The following is a 17,500-nucleotide window of genomic DNA, read 5'->3' as shown; positions in this document are numbered from 1 at the left end:
TCCCGGTCCTCACATAGATCTACAAACACACACAGATTTAAACCTCTACACACTCACATCAACACACCATCACACACTCATGTAGGAGACAACCTTGTGTCCAGTATGCAAGCCAAGTCCAAGTCCACAAAGTGGCCCAAAACAACCACAAAGAGACTCCAAACCACCAAAGAGAGACACAGAACGTCCACAGATGAACACACTCAGCTGAGGGACGCCCAGAGACGAACCTTGTCGATGTCCCTGATGTTGACGTTGACGTAGGTGGCGCAGAGCAGTCGGACCCTCAGCAGAGTGTTGAACGCCCACAGCGAGCGAGGAGGAGAACCGTCTCCTCCTCCTGGACATGGAGACGGCTGAGGTGTCCTCCGACTGAAACACAAACAGCACACATCTTCCATATGGACAGAGGACATCTGTACAAGCTCCTGATTGGCTGTGATAAGTGTGGGATGGGCTCTGATTGGCTGCTGTACCTGTATGACGGCGTGACAAAGCCGGAGGCAGGAAGCTGAGAGTAGAGACTGTCTTTGGAGACCAGCATCAGGTGAGGAAGACGACCCACTATGATACAGGACCGGATATACTGAAGACAGACAGACGGACAGTCGGTGGAGACAGAGAGTCAGGTGGAGACGGTCGGACAGGTTGGACTCAAGAGCTGAAAATGTGAATTTGTGTTTTCAAAGTGAAGCCGTTACCTTGTACTGACTAAGAGGATACTTCTCCAACAGGTACTCATCACAGCCACACACCTGAGGACAGACAGACAGGTGAGTCAGACACACAGAGAGATTGACAGACAGGTGAGTCAGACACAGAGAGACTGACATTAACGTGAGTCAGACTGGTGTACCTTTAGGATGTATTGTCCCTGGTACTCCTGGACACAGAGGCGGAGCTGCTGAGGGGACAGGTGCATCGATCGGCTCTTCTTCCTGATGGACTCTGCAATCAGCTGCTCAGGTAAATTGTCGTGACTCACCTGGACACAAACACCATAGTCAGTACAGTTAGGGCTGGCTCAGACTTTCCTTTGATAAGGATCATAGTCAGGGCTGGCTCAGGCTGGCCTTGGACCAGCCCCTAGTTAAGTGTCACACTGCTGTGCTGAGCTTGACACCTACTATAGATGTGAGGAGCTAAAAGGCTAATGTCTTCTTTTACGACTTTGAGTCGATGTCCACATGTCCCCTCATCGTCCACACGTCTCCTCATCGTCCACACGTCCCCTAATCTTATCACAAATCAGCAGGTTTACCTTCAGGGTGTATTTCTGTTTGGAGTTGGATGGAGACACGATCACCCAGATGGTCACGATCAACCTCCCTGTAGACAGACAGGTAGAGAGAGAGAGGTAGAAAGAGGCCGACAGGTAGACAGAGACAGACAGGTAGAGAGACAGGCAAAGGGAGAATCAGGTAGAGAGAGACAGGTAGAGGAGGATTCAGGTAGAGTAACAGAGAGACAGGTAGAGGGAGAGAGAGACAGGTAGAGGAGGATTCAGGTAGAGTGACAGAGAGACAGGTAGACGGAGAGAGAGACAGGTACAGGGAGAGATAGACAGGTAAAGAGACAGGTAGAGAGAGAGAGAGACAGGTAGACGGAGAGAGAGACAGGTACAGGGAGAGATAGACAGGTAAAGAGACAGGTAGAGGGAGAGAGAGACAGGTAGAGGAGGATTCAGGTAGAGTGACAGAGAGACAGGTAGACGGAGAGAGAGACAGGTACAGGGAGAGATAGACAGGTAAAGAGACAGGTAGAGAGAGAGAGAGGTAGACGGAGAGAGAGACAGGTAGAGGGAGAGATAGACAGGTAAAGAGACAGGTAGAGGGAGAGAGAGACAGGTAAAGAGACAGGTAGAGGGAGAGAGAGACAGGTAGATCATTATCTGACTTGTATTTGATGTTAATTATTCTATGTTTGTTTATTCTTTCCTTCATTGTGTTTGTTTGTTTGTTTTTGTTTAACTTCTTGGTGGATACATGTTAACATTTTTCTGAACAAAGCTGGACCTCAAACTCGGCTCAGAGTCCCTGCCGTCCCCCTCCTCGGCAGAGGTACTGGAGGGTGGACTCTCGATAGGCGGTGGGGTTGGTGACGTTGGTGGTGTCAGTGTTGGTGGTGTCAGTGTTGGTGTTGGTGGTGTCAGTGGTGGTGTTGATGATGTCAGTGATGGTGTTGGTGGTGTCAGTGTTGGTGTTGGTGGTGTCAGTGTTGGTGTTGGTGGTCAGTGGTGGTGTCAGTGGTGGTGTCAGTGGTGGTGTTGGTGATGTCAGTTATGGTGATGGTGGTGTCAGTGTTGGCGGTGTCGGTGGTGGTGTTGGTGGTGTCAGTGGTGGTGTTGGTGATGTCAGTGATGGTGTTGGTGGTGTCAGTGGTGGTGTTGGTGGTGGTGTTGGTGGTGTCAATGGTGGTGATGGTGATGTCAGTTATGGTGATGGTGGTGTCAGTGTTGGTGTTGGTGGTGTCGGTGGTGGTGTTGGTGATGTCAGCGGTGGTGTTGGTGGTGTCAGTGGTGGTGTTGGTGGTGTCAATGGTGGTGTCAGTGTTGGTGGTGTCAGTGGTGGTGTTAGTGGTGTCAGTGGTGGTGTTAGTGATGTCAGTGATGGTGTTGGTGGTGTCAGTGGTGGTGTTGGTGATGTCAGTGATGGTGTTGGTGATGTCAGTGATGGTGTTGGTGGTGTCAATGGTGGTGTTGGTGGTGTCAGTGGTGGTGTCGGTGGTGGTGTTGGTGGTGTCAGTGGTGGTGTTGGTGGTGTCAGTGTTGGTGTTGGTGGTGTCAGTGGTGGTGTTGGTGATGTCAGTGATGGTGTTGGTGGTGTCAATGGTGGTGTTGCTGGTGTCAGTGGTGGTGTTGGTGGCGGTGGTGTTAGTGGTGTCAGTGGTGGTGTTGGTGGTGTCAGTGTTGGTGTTGGTGGTGTCAATGGTGGTGTCGGTGGTGGTGTTGGTGGTGTCAGTGGTGGTGTTGGTGGTATTGATGGTGGTGTTGGTGGTGTCAATGGTGGTGTCAGTGGTGGTGTTGGTGGTGTCGGTGGTAGTGTTGGTGGTGTTGGTGGTGTCAGTGGTGGTGTCAGTGGTGGTATTGGTGGTGTCAGTGGTGGTGTTGATGATGTCAGTGATGGCGTTGGTGGTGTCAGTGGTGGTGTCAGGGGTGGTGTTGGTGATGTCAGTGATGTGTTGGTGGTGTCAGTGTTGGTGGTGTCAGTGTTGATGTTGGTGGTGTCAGTGGTGGTGTTGGTGGTGTCAGTGTTGGTGGTGTCAGTGTTGGTGGTATCAGTGGTGGTGTTGGTGGTGTCAATGGTGGTGTCAGTGGTGATGTCAGTGATGGTGTTGGTGGTGTCAGTGGTGGTGTTGGTGATGTCAGTTATGGTGATGGTGGTGTCAGTGTTGGCGGTGTCGGTGGTGGTGTTGGTGGTGTCAGTGGTGGTGTTGGTGATGTCAGTGATGGTGTTGGTGATGTCAGTGATGGTGTTGGTGGTGTCAATGGTGGTGTTGGTAGTGTCAGTGGTGATGTTGGTGATGTCAGTGACGGTGTTGGTGGTGTCAATGGTGGTGTTGTCAGTGTTGGTGGTGTCAGTGTTGGTATTGGTGGTATCAATGGTGGTGTTGGTGGTGTCAATGGTGGTGTCAGTGGTGGTGTTGGTGGTGTCAGTGGTGGTGTTGGTGGTGTCAGTGGTGGTGGTGGTGGTGTCAGTGGTGGTGTTGGTGGTGTTGGTGGTGGTGTTGGTGGTGTCAGTGGTGATGTCAGTGGTGGTGTTGGTGGTGTCAGTGTTTGTGTTGGTGATGTCAGTGATGGTGTTGGTGGTGTCAGTGGTGGTGTCGGTGGTGGTGTTGGTGGTGTCAGTGGTGGTGTTGGTGGTGTCAGTGGTGGTGTCGGTGGTGGTGTTGGTGGTGTCAGTGGTGGTGTTGGTGGTGTCAGTGTTGGTGTTGGTGGTGTCAGTGGTGGTGGTGGTGATGTCGGTGATGGTGTTGGTGGTGTCAGTGTTGGTGTTGGTGGTGTCAGTGGTGGTGTTGGTGATGTCAGTGATGGTGTTGGTGATGTCAGTGATGGTGTTGGTGGTGTCAGTGGTGGTGTTGGTGGTGTCAGTGGTGGTGTTGGTGGTGTCAGTGGTGGTGTTGGTGATGTCAGTGATGGTGTTGGTGGTGTCAGTGTTGGTGTTGGTGGTGTCAGTGTTGGTGTTGGTGGTGTCAGTGGTGGTGTTGGTGGTGGTGGTTATGGTGTTGGTGGTGTCAGTGTTGGTGGTGTCGGTGGTGGTGTTGGTGGTGTCAGTGGTGGTGTTGGTGATGTCAGTGATGGTGTTGGTGGTGTCAGTGGTGGTGTTGGTGGTGGTGTTGGTGGTGTCAATGGTGGTGATGGTGATGTCAGTTATGGTGATGGTGGTGTCAGTGTTGGTGTTGGTGGTGTCGGTGGTGGTGTTGGTGATGTCAGCGGTGGTGTTGGTGGTGTCAGTGGTGGTGTCGGTGGTGGTGTTGGTGGTGTCAGTGGTGGTGTCAGTGTTGGTGGTGTCAGTGGTGGTGGTGGTGGTGTCAGTGGTGGTGTTGGTGATGTCAGTGGTGGTGTTGGTGGTGTCAGTGGTGGTGTTGGTGATGTCGGTGGTGGTGTTGGTGATGTCGGTGGTGGTGTTGGTGGTGTCAATGGTGGTGTTGGTGGTGTCAGTGGTGGTATCGGTGGTGGTGTTGGTGGTGTCAGTGGTGGTGTCAGTGGTGTCAGTGGTGGTGTTGGTGGTGTCAGTGTTGGTGTTGGTGGTGTCAGTGGTGGTGTTGGTGATGTCAGTGATGGTGTTGGTGATGTCAGTGATGGTGTTGCTGGTGTCAGTGGTGGTGTTGGTGGCGGTGGTGTTAGTGGTGTCAGTGGTGGTGTTGGTGGTGTCAGTGTTGGTGTTGGTGGTGTCAGTGGTGGTGTCGGTGTTGGTGTTGGTGGTGTCAGTGTTGGTGTTGGTGGTATCAATGGTGGTGTCAATGGTGGTGTCAGTGGTGGTGTTGGTGGTGTCAATGGTGGTGTCAATGGTGGTGCTGGTGATGTCAGTGATGGTGTTGGTGGTGTCAGTGGTGATGTCAGTGTTGGTGTTGGTGATGTCAGTGGTGGTGTTGGTGATGTCAGTGATGGTGTTGGTGGTGTCAGTGGTGATGTCAGTTATGGTGATGGTGGTATCAGTGATGGTGTCGGTGGTGTCAATGGTGGTGTTGGTGGTGTCAGTGTTGGTGATGTCAGTGGTGGTGTTGGTGGTGTCAGTGTTGGTGTTGGTGATGTCAGTGGTGGTGTTGGTGGTGTCAGTGTTTGTGTTGGTGATGTCAGTGATGGTGTTGGTGGTGTCAGTGGTGGTGTCAGTGTTGGTGTTGGTGGTGTCAGTGGTGGTGTTGGTGATGTCAGTGATGGTGTTGGTGGTGTCAGTGGTGATGTCAGTTATGGTGATGGTGGTATCAGTGATGGTGTCGGTGGTGTCAATGGTGGTGTTGGTGGTGTCAGTGTTGGTGATGTCAGTGGTGGTGTTGGTGGTGTCAGTGTTGGTGTTGGTGATGTCAGTGGTGGTGTTGGTGGTGTCAGTGTTTGTGTTGGTGATGTCAGTGATGGTGTTGGTGGTGTCAGTGGTGATGTCAGTTATGGTGATGGTGGTGTCAGTGTTGGTGGTGTCAGTGGTGGTGTCGGTGGTGGTGTTGGTGGTGTCAGTGGTGGTGTTGGTGGTGTCAGTGGTGGTGTCGGTGGTGGTGTTAGTGGTGTCAGTGGTGGTGTTGATGATGTCAGTGATGGTGTTGGTGGTGTCAGTGTTGGTGTTGGTGGTGTCAGTGTTGGTGTTGGTGGTCAGTGGTGGTGTCAGTGGTGGTGTCAGTGGTGGTGTTGGTGATGTCAGTTATGGTGATGGTGGTGTCAGTGTTGGCGATGTCGGTGGTGGTGTTGGTGGTGTCAGTGGTGGTGTTGGTGGTGTCAGTGATGGTGTTGGTGGTGTCAGTGGTGTTGTTGGTGGTGGTGATGTCAGTTATGGTGATGGTGGTGTCAGTGTTGGTGTTGGTGGTGTCGGTGGTGGTGTTGGTGGTGTCAGTGGTGGTGTTGGTGGTGGCGGTGGTGGTGTCGGTGGTGGTGTTGGTGGTGTCAATGGTGGTGTCAGTGTTGGTGGTGTCAGTGGTGGTGTTGGTGGTGTCAGTGGTGGTGTTGGTGATGTCAGTGATGGTGTTGGTGGTGTCAGTGGTGGTGTTGGTGATGTCAGTGATGGTGTTGGTGATGTCAGTGATGGTGTTGGTGGTGTCAATGGTGGTGTCAGTGGTGGTGTCGGTGGTGGTGTTGGTGGTGTCAGTGGTGGTGTTGGTGGTGTCAGTGTTGGTGTTGGTGGTGTCAGTGGTGGTGTTGGTGATGTCAGTTATGGTGGTGGTGGTGTCAGTGATGGTGTTGCTGGTGTCAGTGGTGGTGTTGGTGGTGGTGGTGTTAGTGGTGTCAGTGGTGGTGTTGGTGGTGTCAGTGTTGGTGTTGGTGGTGTCAATGGTGGTGTCAGTGTTGGTGTTGGTGGTGTCAGTGTTGGTGTTGGTGGTGTCAGTGGTGGTGTTGGTGGTGTCAATGGTGGTGTCAGTGGTGGTGTTGGTGGTGTCAATGGTGGTGCTGGTGGTGTCAGTGATGGTGTTGGTGATGTCAGTGATGGTGTTGGTGGTGTCAGTGGTGATGTCAGTTATGGTGATGGTGGTATCAGTGATGGTGTCGGTGGTGTCAATGGTGGTGTTGGTGGTGTCAGTGTTGGTGATGTCAGTGGTGGTGTTGGTGGTGTCAGTGTTGGTGTTGGTGATGTCAGTGGTGGTGTTGGTGGTGTCAGTGTTTGTGTTGGTGATGTCAGTGATGGTGTTGGTGGTGTCAGTGGTGATGTCAGTTATGGTGATGGTGGTGTCAGTGTTGGTGGTGTCAGTGGTGGTGTCGGTGGTGGTGTTGGTGGTGTCGGTGGTGGTGTTGGTGGTGTCGGTGGTGGCGGTGGTGGTGTTGGTGATGTCAGTGATGGTGTTGGTGATGTTGGTGTTGGTGTTGGTGGTGTCGGTGGTGGTGTTGGTGATGTCAGTGATGGTGTTGGTGATGTCAGTGATGGTGTTGGTGGTGTCAGTGTTGGTGTTGGTGGTGTCAGTGTTGGTGTTGGTGGTGTCAGTGGTGGTGTTGATGATGTCAGTGATGGTGTTGGTGGTGTCAGTGTTGGTGTTGGTGGTGTCAGTGTTGGTGTTGGTGGTCAGTGGTGGTGTCAGTGGTGGTGTCAGTGGTGGTGTCAGTGGTGGTGTTGGTGATGTCAGTTATGGTGATGGTGGTGTCAGTGTTGGCGGTGTCGGTGGTGGTGTTGGTGGTGTCAGTGGTGGTGTTGGTGATGTCAGTGATGGTGTTGGTGGTGTCAGTGGTGGTGTTGGTGGTGGTGGTGTTGGTGGTGTCAGTGGTGGTGTTGGTGATGTCAGTTATGGTGATGGTGGTGTCAGTGTTGGTGTTGGTGGTGTCGGTGGTGGTGTTGGTGATGTCAGCGGTGGTGTTGGTGGTGTCAGTGGTGGTGTCGGTGGTGTCAGTGTTGGTGGTGTCAGTGGTGGTGTTAGTGGTGTCAGTGGTGGTGGTGGTGGTGTCAGTGGTGGTGTTGGTGGTGTCAGTGGTGGTGTTGGTGATGTCAGTGATGGTGTTGGTGATGTCAGTGATGGTGGTGGTGGTGTCAGTGGTGGTGTTGGTGGTGTCAGTGGTGGTGTCGGTGGTGGTGTTAGTGGTGTCAGTGGTGGTGCCAGTGTTGGTGTTGGTGGTGTCAGTGGTGGTGTTGGTGATGTCAGTGATGGTGTTGGTGATGTCAGTGATGGTGTTGCTGGTGTCAGTGGTGGTGTTGTTGGTGGTGGTGTTGGTGGTGTCAGTGGTGGTGTTGGTGGTGTCAGTGTTGGTGTTGGTGGTGTCAATGGTGGTGTCAGTGTTGGTGTTGGTGGTGTCAGTGTTGGTGTTGGTGGTATCAATGGTGGTGTTGGTGGTGTCAATGGTGGTGTCAGTGGTGGTGTTGGTGGTGTCGGTGGTGGTGTTGGTGGTGTTGGTGGTGTCAGTGGTGGTGTCAGTGGTGGTATTGGTGGTGTCAATGGTGGTGTTGATGATGTCAGTGATGGTGTTGGTGGTGTCAGTGGTGGTGTCAGCGGTGGTGTTGGTGATGTCAGTGATGGTGTTGGTGGTGTCAGTGTTGGTGGTGTCAGTGTTGATGTTGGTGGTGTCAGTGGTGGTGTTGGTGGTGTCAGTGTTGGTGGTATCAGTGGTGGTGTTGGTGGTGTCAATGGTGGTGTCAGTGGTGATGTCAGTGATGGTGTTGGTGGTGTCAGTGGTGGTGTTGATGATGTCAGTGATGGTGTTGGTGGTGTCAGTGGTGGCGGTGTTGGTGGTGGTGTTGGTGGTGTCAGTGGTGGTGTTGGTGATGTCAGTGATGGTGTTGGTGATGTCAGTGATGGTGTTGGTGGTGTCAATGGTGGTGTTGGTAGTGTCAGTGGTGGTGTTGGTGATGTCAGTGACGGTGTTGGTGGTGTCAATGGTGGTGTTGGTGGTGTCAGTGTTGGTGGTGTCAGTGTTGGTATTGGTGGTATCAATGGTGGTGTTGGTGGTGTCAATGGTGGTGTCAGTGGTGGTGTTGGTGGTGTCAATGGTGGTGTTGGTGGTGTCAATGGTGGTGTCAGTGGTGGTGTTGGTGGTGTCAGTGATGGTGTTGGTGATGTCAGTGATGGTGTTGGTGGTGTCAGTGGTGATGTCAGTGTTGGTGTTGGTGATGTCAGTGGTGGTGTTGGTGATGTCAGTGATGGTGTTGGTGGTGTCAGTGTTGGTGTTGGTGGTGTCAGTGGTGGTGTTGGTGATGTCAGTGATGGTGTTGGTGATGTCAGTGATGGTGTTGGTGGTGTCAGTGGTGGTGTTGGTGGTGGTGGTGTTGGTGGTGTCAGTGGTGGTGTTGGTGGTGTCAGTGGTGGTGTTGGTGGTGTCAATGGTGGTGTCAGTGTTGGTGTTGGTGGTGTCAGTGTTGGTGTTGGTGGTATCAATGGTGGTGTTGGTGGTGTCAATGGTGGTGTCAGTGGTGGTGTTGGTGGTGTCGGTGGTGGTGTTGGTGGTGTTGGTGGTGTCAGTGGTGGTGTCAGTGGTGGTGTTGGTGGTGTCAATGGTGGTGTTGGTGATGTCAGTGATGGCGTTGGTGGTGTCAGTGGTGGTGTCAGCGGTGGTGTTGGTGATGTCAGTGATGGTGTTGGTGGTGTCAGTGTTGGTGGTGTCAGTGTTGATGTTGGTGGTGTCAGTGGTGGTGTTGGTGGTGTCAGTGTTGGTGGTATCAGTGGTGGTGTTGGTGGTGTCAATGGTGGTGTCAGTGGTGATGTCAGTGATGGTGTTGGTGGTGTCGGTGGTGGTGTTGGTGGTGTTGGTTATGGTGATGGTGGTGTTAGTGTTGGTGGTGTCGGTGGTGGTGTTGGTGGTGTCAGTGGTGGTGTTGGTGATGTCAGTGATGGTGTTGGTGATGTCAGTGATGGTGTTGGTGGTGTCAATGGTGGTGTTGGTAGTGTCAGTGGTGATGTTGGTGATGTCAGTGACGGTGTTGGTGGTGTCAATGGTGGTGTTGGTGGTGTCAGTGTTGGTGGTGTCAGTGTTGGTATTGGTGGTATCAATGGTGGTGTTGGTGGTGTCAATGGTGGTGTCAGTGGTGGTGTTGGTGGTGTCAATGGTGGTGTTGGTCGTGTCAATGGTGGTGTCAATGGTGGTGCTGGTGGTGTCAGTGATGGTGTTGGTGATGTCAGTGATGGTGTTGGTGGTGTCAGTGGTGATGTCAGTGTTGGTGTTGGTGGTGTCAGTGGTGGTGTTGGTGATGTCAGTGATGGTGTTGGTGATGTCAGTGATGGTGTTGGTGGTGTCAATGGTGGTGTTGGTAGTGTCAGTGGTGATGTTGGTGATGTCAGTGACGGTGTTGGTGGTGTCAATGGTGGTGTTGGTGGTGTCAGTGTTGGTGGTGTCAGTGTTGGTATTGGTGGTATCAATGGTGGTGTTGGTGGTGTCAATGGTGGTGTCAGTGGTGGTGTTGGTGGTGTCAGTGGTGGTGTTGGTGGTGTCGATGGTGGTGTCAATGGTGGTGCTGGTGGTGTCAGTGATGGTGTTGGTGATGTCAGTGATGGTGTTGGTGGTGTCAGTGGTGGTGTTGGTGGTGTCAGTGATGGTGTTGGTGGTGTCAGTGGTGATGTCAGTTATGGTGATGGTGGTATCAGTGATGGTGTCGGTGGTGTCAATGGTGGTGTTGGTGGTGTCAGTGGTGGTGTTGGTGGTGTCAGTGTTGGTGTTGGTGATGTCAGTGGTGGTGTTGGTGGTGTCAGTGTTTGTGTTGGTGATGTCAGTGATGGTGTTGGTGGTGTCAGTGGTGATGTCAGTTATGGTGATGGTGGTGTCAGTGTTGGTGTCGGTGGTGTCAGTGGTGGTGTCGGTGGTGGTGTTGGTGGTGTCAATGGTGGTGTTGGTGGTGTCAGTGGTGGTGTTGATGGCGGTGGTGTTAGTGGTGTCAGTGGTGGTGTTGGTGTTGGTGATGTCAGTGATGGTGTTGGTGATGTCAGTGGTGGTGTTGGTGGTGTCAATGGTGGTGTCAGTGGTGGTGTTGGTGGTGTCAGTGTTGGTGCTGGTGGTGTCAGTGTTGGTGTTGGTGGTGTCAATGGTGGTGTCAGTGTTGGTGGTGTCAATGGTAGTATCAGTGGTGGTGTTGGTGGTGTCAGTGGTGGTGTTGGTGGTGTCAATAGTGGTGCCAGTGGTGGTGTTGGTGCTGTCAGTGGTGGTGTCGGTGTAGGTGGTGTCAGTGTTGGTGTTGGTGATGTCAATGGTGGTGGTACCTTTGTCCAGCTTGCTGTAGATGTGGGGGGGCAGCTGGGGGCTGGACTCCACGTTGGGGGGGTAAACGTAGAGCGCCTGGCTGTGGGCCCCACCCCCCTCGCGCTCCTCCATGGCCTCTCTGCACACGCTCAGTATGGAGCGCCGGAAGTCCTGAACCTCAGGGTCCTTCATCATCTCAAACTCGCAGACCGGCATCCCGATGGCAAAACCTGCACATGGAATGCCGTTAGTCTGAGAGAGGTACTCTGGGAGATGGAGTCCGAGGGAGGTGCCACCAGGTGAGGTGTGTTACTTGTCTCTGTGTTCAGGTGAGGTGTGTTACCTGTCTCTGGATTCAGGTGAGGTGTGTTACCTGTCTCTGGGTTCAGGTGAGGTGTGTTACCTGTCTCTGTGGTCAGGTGAGGTGTGTTACCTGTCTCTGGGTTCAGGTGAGGGGTGTTACCTGTCTCTGGGTTCAGGTAAGGGGTGTTACCTGTCTCTGGATTCAGGTGAGGTATGTTACCTATCTCTGGATTCAGGTGAGGTGTGTTACCTGTCTCTGGGTTCAGGTGAGGGGTGTTATCTGTCTCTGGGTTCAGCTGAGGTGTGTTACCTGTCTCTGTAGTCAGGTGAGGTGTGTTACCTGTCTCTGGGTTCAGGTGAGGTGGGTTATTTATCTTTGGGTTTAGGTGAAGTGTGTTACCTGTCTCTGGGTTCAGGTGGGGTTTGTTACCTGTCTCTGGGTTCAGGTGAAGGGTTTTACTTGTCTCTGGGTTCAGGTGAGGTGTGTTACCTGTCTCTGGGTTCAGGTGAGGGGTGTTACCTGTCTCCGGGTTCAGGTGAGGGGTGTTATCTGTCTCTGGGTTCAGGTGAGGTGTGTTACCTGTCTCTGGATTCAGGTGAGGTATGTTACCTGTCTCTGGATTCAGGTGAGGTGTGTTACCTGTCTCTGGGTTCAGGTGAGGGGTGTTACCTGTCTCTGTGGTCAGGTGAGGTGTGTTACCTGTCTCTGGGTTCAGGTGAGGTATGTTACCTGTCTCTGGGTTCAGGTGAGGTATGTTACCTGTCTCTGGGTTCAGGTGAGGCGTGTTACCTGTCTCTGGGTTCAGGTGAGGTGCGTTACCTATCTCTCGGTTGAGGATCTTCTCCTCGCGGTTGCCGAGTGGCTCGATGACCTTCAGGATCGGATGGAAGAGTCGGAGGTCACACAGCCGCCTCGTCTCATCATAGAACTCCTCCCTCTCTGCCTCCTGGGTCACACCCACAAAGATGTAACATGACTCCTCCTGACCAATCAGAGGGCAGAGATTATTAGCACTGTTTACCTGCGACCACGGTGGGCGGGGTCAAAGGTAAGAGGGTCACAGGTCAAAAGGTCAAAGGTCAGGCTGAGTACCTGCAGCAGGTGGTAGAGCGGGTACTTCCTGGCTTCAGTGAAGAGCTGCTGCTTGATGCTGATCAGAGGAGTCTCTCTGAGACACTCGAGACTCACCATCATCCCTGAGACACACAGAGGACAGAGGACACATTAGAGGACAGACCAGACTCACCATCATCCCTGAGACACACAGAAGACAGAGGACACATCAGAGGACAGACCAGACTCACCATCATCCCTGAGACACACAGAGGACACATCAGAGGACGGAGGACAGACCAGACTCACGATCATCCCTGAGACACACAGAGGACAGAGAACACATCAGAAGACAGGACAGACTCACCATCATCCCTGAGACACACAGAGACACATCAGAGGACAGAGGACACATCAGAGAACAGAGGACAGACCAGACGCACCATCACTGAGACACACAGAGACACATCAGAGAACAGAGAACAGGACAGACTCACCATCACTGAGACACACAGAGACACATCAGAGGACAGAGGACAGGACAGACTCACCATCACTGAGACACACAGAGACACATCAGAGGACAGAGAACAGGACAGACTCACCATCACTGAGACACACAGAGACACATCAGAGGACAGAGGACAGGACAGACTCACCATCACTGAGACACACAGAGACACATCAGAGGACAGAGAACAGGGCAGACGCACCATCACTGAGACACACAGAGACACATCAGAGGACAGAGGACAGGACAGACTCACCATCACTGAGACACACAGAGACACATCAGAGGACAGAGGACAGGACAGACTCACCATCACTGAGACACACAGAGACGCATCAGAGGACAGAGGACAGGACAGACTCACCATCACTGAGACACGGTGAAAACAGAGTAGAGCAGAGTAGAAATGACGCTCTGTTTCCATGACGCAGGTCTGTTCACGTCAGAGCACTTTTGCGTTCTATGTTTTTGTAAAAAGTTGTGGATGTTCCCTTTAGTACCTTTGGAACAGTCTATGTTCGTGGTTCCCGCTCTCGGGTCCCTGCAGGGCTGCTCCGTGATGGCAAAAATGCTAATCACCATTAATTTGATTGATAGTGAAATCAGGATCATTGAACGGTTATTTGACAGTAAAATAGTGAGTCGGGCTCAGTGAAGGTTTCACTGACTCGGGAGAGACTCGGCACGCAGACAAAAGCTGGTCCACCTTAACAGTCCACCTTAAGAGAGCCTGGTCTGTTTCCAGTGGGAAGCTAACGCAGCTTGCTCACTGAGGCTAACTTGCGTGACTTCGATCAGCAGCTGGCTGGTTTCACGTCGTACTCTCTGCTCCTCTCGCCGAGACCATCGCGCGCTCTCTCGCTGCACGCGCTGAAACAAAATGAGACTTTCTGTTTTCACCCCGAGCTGAAACTTCTGTTTGGACTTTTGCGGGACGGACAGAGCACGAGACGAGCGTGCGCTTGATTTACAAAATAAAACACAAAACGGGAGCAACGTTGTTAAAGTCATTACGCCGCACATAATCGTTTTATCTTTATTATCTTGTTTTGAAAATCGAGAGAAGCCAAAATCGAAATTATAATCTGATAAATCGCCGAGCCCCAGGTCCCTGAACGCTGATCGGGTTTCCACGCGTGGATCTGCACGTTTTTCATACTTTAATAAACTATAACCATAAAATGAAAGGATGTCTCGGCGTGCGGCTCGTTATGTGGACGATAAACGGCCCGCCCACGTCTGCGGGGAAAAGCTCAGATCCAGAGTGTGCGTCCGTGTTCTCAGGAGAACCTTTTGGTTCCTAAAGTACTAAAGTGAGACCTGCTGCTGGAAATGTGACTCGACAGAGCAAAGTAAAGTACAGTAGTATGTGCAGTAAAGTAAAGTAAAGTACAGTACAGTAAAGTGAAGTAACGTGCAGTAAAGTGAAGTATAGTAAAGTGTTACCGTTGGGCAGACAGCAGTCCACCAGGATGCGAGGGGGCATCAGGTGGAGCCCCCACAGCTCCCCTGACGACGGCCTGGGCACCATGGCAACCACCAATCATAAGCTGTGTCACCTCAGCGCCGGGCTACCTGGAGACAGACAGACAGAGAGACAGACAGACAGACAGACAGACAGGTGAGAACACTGCGCCCTGATCAGATCTGACGTTTGTTTGTTTCTTTTCAGTTTAGATCCGAATTCAAACATCAGGAGAACCAGTCAGGAGCAGACCGCCCACCAGAACCCAAACCCACGACACAAAACACTAACTGGTCCGAGTTTGGTCCAGTTTTAGACCCAGTTTGGTTCAGTTTTAGACCCAGTTTGGTCCAGTTTTAGACCCAGTTTGGTTCAGTTTTAGACCCAGTTTGGTCCAGTTTTAGACCCAGTGTGGTCCAGTTTAGACCCAGTTTTGTCCAGTTTTAGACCCGGTTTGGTCCAGTTTTAGACCCAGTTTGGTCCAGTTTTAGACCCAGTGTGGTCCAGTTTAGACCCAGTGTGGTCCAGTTTAGACCCAGTTTGGTCCAGTTTTAGACCCAGTGCGGTCCGGTTTAGACCCGGTTTGGTCCAGTTTTAGACCCAGTTTGGTCCAGTTTTAGACCCAGTGTGGTCCAGTTTAGACCCAGTGTGGTCCAGTTTAGACCCAGTTTGGTCCAGTTTTAGACCCAGTGTGGTCCGGTTTAGACCCGGTTTGGTCCAGTTTTAGACCCAGTTTGGTCCAGTTTTAGACCCAGTGTGGTCCAGTTTAGACCCAGTGTGGTCCAGTTTAGACCCAGTTTGGTCCAGTTTTAGACCCAGTGTGGTCCAGTTTAGACCCATTTTGGTCCAGTTTTAGTCCCATTTTGGTCCAGTTTTAGACCCGGTTTGGTCCAGTTTTAGTCCCATTTTGGTCCAGTTTTAGACCCGGTTTGGTCCAGTTTTAGACCCAGTTTGTTCCAGTTTTAGACCCAGTGTGGTCCAGTTTAGACCCAGTGTGGTCCAGTTTAGACCCAGTTTGGTCCAGTTTTAGACCCAGTGTGGTCCAGTTTAGACCCGGTTTGGTCCAGTTTTAGACCCGGTTTGGTCCAGTTTTAGACCCAGTTTGGTCCAGTTTTAGCCCCAGTGTGGTCCAGTTTAGACCCAGTGTGGTCCAGTTTAGACCCAGTTTGGTCCAGTTTTAGACCCAGTGTGGTCCAGTTTAGACCCATTTTGGTCCAGTTTTAGTCCCATTTTGGTCCAGTTTTAGACCCGGTTTGGTCCAGTTTTAGTCCCATTTTGGTCCAGTTTTAGACCCGGTTTGGTCCAGTTTTAGACCCAGTTTGTTCCAGTTTTAGACCCAGTGTGGTCCAGTTTAGACCCAGTGTGGTCCAGTTTAGACCCAGTTTGGTCCAGTTTTAGACCCGGGTTGGTCCAGTTTTAGACCCAGTTTGGTCCAGTTTAGACCCAGTTTGGTCCAGTTTTAGACCCGGGTTGGTCCAGTTTTAGACCCAGTGTGGTCCAGTTTAGACCCAGTTTGGTCCAGTTTTAGACCCGGTTTGGTCCAGTTTTAGACCCAGTTTGGTCCAGTTTTAGACCCAGTGTGGTCCAGTTTAGACCCAGTGTGGTCAAGTTTAGACCCAGTTTGGTCCAGTTTTAGACCCAGTGTGGTCCAGTTTAGACCCGGTTTGGTCCAGTTTTAGACCCGGTTTGGTCCAGTTTTAGACCCAGTTTGGTCCAGTTTTAGACCCAGTGTGGTCCAGTTTAGACCCAGTGTGGTCCAGTTTAGACCCAGTTTGGTCCAGTTTTAGACCCAGTGTGGTCCAGTTTAGACCCATTTTGGTCCAGTTTTAGTCCCATTTTGGTCCAGTTTTAGACCCGGTTTGGTCCAGTTTTAGTCCCATTTTGGTCCAGTTTTAGACCCGGTTTGGTCCAGTTTTAGACCCAGTTTGTTCCAGTTTTAGACCCAGTGTGGTCCAGTTTAGACCCAGTGTGGTCCAGTTTAGACCCAGTTTGGTCCAGTTTTAGACCCAGTGTGGTCCAGTTTAGACCCGGTTTGGTCCAGTTTTAGACCGGTTTGGTCCAGTTTTAGACCCAGTTTGGTCCAGTTTTAGACCCAGTGTGGTCCAGTTTAGACCCAGTGTGGTCCAGTTTAGACCCAGTTTGGTCCAGTTTTAGACCCAGTGTGGTCCAGTTTAGACCCATTTTGGTCCAGTTTTAGTCCCATTTTGGTCCAGTTTTAGACCCGGTTTGGTCCAGTTTTAGTCCCATTTTGGTCCAGTTTTAGACCCGGTTTGGTCCAGTTTTAGACCCAGTTTGTTCCAGTTTTAGACCCAGTGTGGTCCAGTTTAGACCCAGTGTGGTCCAGTTTTAGACCCAGTTTGGTCCAGTTTTAGACCCGGGTTGGTCCAGTTTTAGACCCAGTGTGGTCCAGTTTAGACCCAGTTTGGTCCAGTTTTAGACCCGGTTTGGTCCAGTTTTAGACCCAGTGTGGTCCAGTTTAGACCCAGTTTGGTCCAGTTTTAGACCCGGGTTGGTCCAGTTTTAGACCCAGTTTGGTCCAGTTTTAGACCCAGTGTGGTCCAGTTTAGACCCAGTGTGGTCAAGTTTAGACCCAGTTTGGTCCAGTTTTAGACCCAGTGTGGTCCAGTTTAGACCCGGTTTGGTCCAGTTTTAGACCCGGTTTGGTCCAGTTTTAGACCCAGTTTGGTCCAGTTTTAGACCCAGTGTGGTCCAGTTTAGACCCAGTGTGGTCCAGTTTAGACCCAGTTTGGTCCAGTTTTAGACCCAGTGTGGTCCAGTTTAGACCCATTTTGGTCCAGTTTTAGTCCCATTTTGGTCCAGTTTTAGACCCGGTTTGGTCCAGTTTTAGTCCCATTTTGGTCCAGTTTTAGACCCGGTTTGGTCCAGTTTTAGACCCAGTTTGGTCCAGTTTTGGACCCAGTGTGGTCCAGTTTAGACCAGTTTGGTCCAGTTTAGACCCAGTTTGGTCCAGTTTTAGACCCAGTGTGGTCCAGTTTAGACCCGGTTTGGTCCAGTTTTAGACCCGGTTTGGTCCAGTTTTAGACCCAGTTTGGTCCAGTTTTAGACCCAGTGTGGTCCAGTTTAGACCCAGTGTGGTCCAGTTTAGACCCGGTTTGGTCCAGTTTTAGACCCGGTTTGGTCCAGTTTTAGACCCAGTTTGGTCCAGTTTTAGACCCAGTGTGGTCCAGTTTAGACCCAGTGTGGTCCAGTTTAGACCCAGTTTGGTCCAGTTTTAGACCCAGTGTGGTCCAGTTTAGACCCAGTTTGGTCCAGTTTTAGACCCGGTTTGGTCCAGTTTTAGACCCAGTGTGGTCCAGTTTAGACCCAGTGTGGTCCAGTTTAGACCCAGTGTGGTCCAGTTTAGACCCAGTTTGGTCC

The 17,500-nt window shown here is 51.8% G+C and overlaps 1 protein-coding gene across 6 annotated transcripts in view; it reads right to left on the bottom strand.

Moving 5' to 3' along the window:
• LOC121965174 (phosphatidylinositol 4,5-bisphosphate 3-kinase catalytic subunit alpha isoform) overlaps nucleotides 1–17,500 on the bottom strand; it is a 38,854-nt gene that overhangs the window by 15,771 nt on the left and 5,583 nt on the right. For 3 of the 6 annotated variants that reach the window (XR_015775726.1, XM_088073715.1, XM_088073713.1), the window contains exons 2-12: nucleotides 14,104–14,232; nucleotides 12,398–12,463; nucleotides 12,186–12,289; nucleotides 11,913–12,075; nucleotides 10,810–11,019; nucleotides 1,262–1,329; nucleotides 857–985; nucleotides 702–755; nucleotides 477–586; nucleotides 231–372; nucleotides 1–19 (exon numbers count right to left, since the gene is read on the bottom strand). The exon at nucleotides 1–19 is cut by the window's left edge and continues 67 nt beyond it. Coding sequence is in view for 5 of the 6 variants with exons in the window: in XM_088073715.1 (XP_087929841.1) it covers nucleotides 1–19; nucleotides 231–372; nucleotides 477–586; nucleotides 702–755; nucleotides 857–985; nucleotides 1,262–1,329; nucleotides 10,810–11,019; nucleotides 11,913–12,075; nucleotides 12,186–12,289; nucleotides 12,398–12,463; nucleotides 14,104–14,188 (1,150 nt within the window). In the remaining variant the exon portion in view is untranslated. The remainder of the gene's footprint in view (nucleotides 20–230; nucleotides 373–476; nucleotides 587–701; nucleotides 756–856; nucleotides 986–1,261; nucleotides 1,330–10,809; nucleotides 11,020–11,912; nucleotides 12,076–12,185; nucleotides 12,290–12,397; nucleotides 12,464–14,103; nucleotides 14,233–17,500) is intronic. The other 3 variants (XM_088073717.1, XM_088073716.1, XM_088073714.1) reach the window with 2 other exon arrangements.

The sequence above is a fragment of the Plectropomus leopardus genome, chromosome 23, assembly GCF_026936395.1.
Source record: "Plectropomus leopardus strain MGB_pleo_1.0 chromosome 23, ASM2693639v1, whole genome shotgun sequence".
Taxonomy (NCBI): Eukaryota; Metazoa; Chordata; class Actinopteri; order Perciformes; family Serranidae; genus Plectropomus; species Plectropomus leopardus.
This window is presented reverse-complemented; position numbering and strand designations above follow the sequence as displayed.